Source organism: Pterocles gutturalis, unplaced genomic scaffold (assembly GCF_000699245.1).
Source record: "Pterocles gutturalis isolate BGI_N339 unplaced genomic scaffold, ASM69924v1 scaffold33906, whole genome shotgun sequence".
In the NCBI taxonomy this organism is placed as follows: Eukaryota; Metazoa; Chordata; class Aves; order Pterocliformes; family Pteroclidae; genus Pterocles; species Pterocles gutturalis.
The window spans coordinates 3415-5394 of NW_010101792.1; the positions used below are offsets into that span (position 1 = coordinate 3415).

General features: G+C 56.9%; 1 protein-coding gene across 1 annotated transcript in view; it reads right to left on the reverse strand.

Annotated features, from left to right (window-relative positions):
• Positions 1 to 1044: 1044 nt before the first annotated feature.
• Positions 1045 to 1980, reverse strand: part of DBF4B (DBF4 zinc finger B) — a gene marked incomplete at both ends in the record, with an annotated part of 9118 nt that continues 8182 nt past the window's right edge. The window contains one exon of the mRNA XM_010084536.1: positions 1045 to 1154. Within this exon, the coding sequence (XP_010082838.1) occupies positions 1045 to 1154 (110 nt within the window). The remainder of the gene's footprint in view (positions 1155 to 1980) is intronic.

Genomic DNA, 1980 nt, shown 5'->3' on the forward strand with positions numbered 1-1980 from the left:
CTGGCGTTTCCTGGAGGCGGGCAGTCCTTGCAGAGGATGGCCCACAGACCCGAGTGTTTGCTGTTTACGAGGTTCAGATGAAGCAGCAATTGCCTCTCTGACACGAGCAGCCGCTCCATGAGTCCCCCAGCCCAGGTTAGGAGCCAAGCCTGGACCTGTATCCCCCACCCCAGACTGCTCTGTGGTGCCCTGCACAGCAGAGACCCCTCTGCCGAGTCCTGCTCTGACAAGCAGCCCCCCAGAGCCATTCAACAACCTCCCTCCTCCTCCAGGATCACTGCCCCTGTCCCTGGGCAGGCACGGGGACCATCCCTTGGTCTTCAGGCCATGATCACGCTCCGTATCAACGAACAGATCCACAGCACCGTGCTCAGGCTGCTGCCTTTTCTTACCCAGCTCTGCTGCCGGCATCTCAGTTCCTCCAGGAACTTGTGCTGGAGGCACCAAGCGTTCACCCGTCATGCAGGACCACAGCACCCTGCGAAGAACCGTCAGTTCATGCTCGCGCTCTCTAGGCCCAGCAACACTCTTCCCCCACTGAAATGAAGCTTTTCTGCGGTGCAGGATTTTTGAAGCCCTTGCTCAAGAGGTGATAAGACATTTTAGACCCATCAGGCTCAGCAAACAGCGAGACTGCTGCTGGCAGAGGAGATGGGCAGTGCAGGATCCCTCAGCCTTCCCAACAGCCCAAGGTCTGGGTACAGAGCAGCAGGGTTTGTGCCGGACAGGGGGATGGAGGAGATGGGCCCAGCTCTCCTTTCTAGCTTAAGAGGCACTAGAAGTCCACAGGAACTTCCCTGAAGCAGAGAAGTCACAGAAATTCAAGAACATCTCCCATGGCTTGTCTAAACCTCACCTGACAGGGGCCAGGTCGGTCCCACCACCACCCACAGCCCTCTGCTTCGCTCTGGCCGATTCCCTGGCACAGGGCATGGGACCAGCACCACAGCAGTGTGGAGATCCAGGCCCTGTCCCCGTGAGCGTGCCAAGCAGTACCACGCTGCTTTCCAGCTCTAAGAGCTACCAAGACTCACAAAGCCTCACCTGTCTGACTGCTCCACAAAGCTGTTGGTGAGCTGTGAGATGATGCGATCCACAGGCGCGTACTGCGAGGCGTCCAGCGCAAACCGCCGATGCTGGGGGCTCTGGAGATGCTGGAAGGTGGCAGAGACCCTTTTAGCAACACACGTCCTTTCACAGGAGGGAAATTTGCAGGAACAGCCCCTTCCCCCAGCCTACCAGACTAGAGGGCAAACAGCCTTTTCACCAGATACAGCCGCTGTTTGGAAGCGGGTTTTGGGAAACGTGGGCAACGCTGTTCCCCCGGTTGCTTTCAGCGAGTATTCTGTTCCCATAGACACCCGGCGATGAGGAGGTTGTGTCTCTATCTAACAGCAGCCTACAGCTTTCCCCACAGCTCGGAAAAACGCCAACTCCAAATACATACCGTCTATCGCTGAAGGCTGGGCTCTGAAAGCCACGTTGGCATCTTCCCAGGAGATAAAGGTGGGAAGATGTTTTTTTTTTTTAATCAGCCTGTGCACCCCAACTGCCCTGGAACAGGCTTCCCACCTTACAGACCAGGTAACAGGGTGATCCTCGAGCTCTCCTGGCCTCAGAGATGAGCATCTCATGCCCCAACCTTCAAAACCACTGTTTGCCCAGACCAGGAGGTTGGAGCTCTGTGGCTGTCATCTATGAGGCTGATCCCATGAGACACCATGAGGGCTGTACATGTGGCAACCTGCCTTCCTTCCAGAAGAGTTCACGCTTCTCCTTGATTAACAAGGCTGTTGAGTGGCCCCCATAACTTTTCACAGAATCACAGAAGGGTTTTGGTGTCAAAGGGACCTTAAAGCTCACCCAGTGCCACCCCCTGCCATGGGCAGGGACACCTCCCACCAGCCCAGGTTGCCCCAAGCCTCATCCAGCCTGGCCTTGAACCCCTCCAGGGATGGGGCATCCACAGCTTCTCTGGGC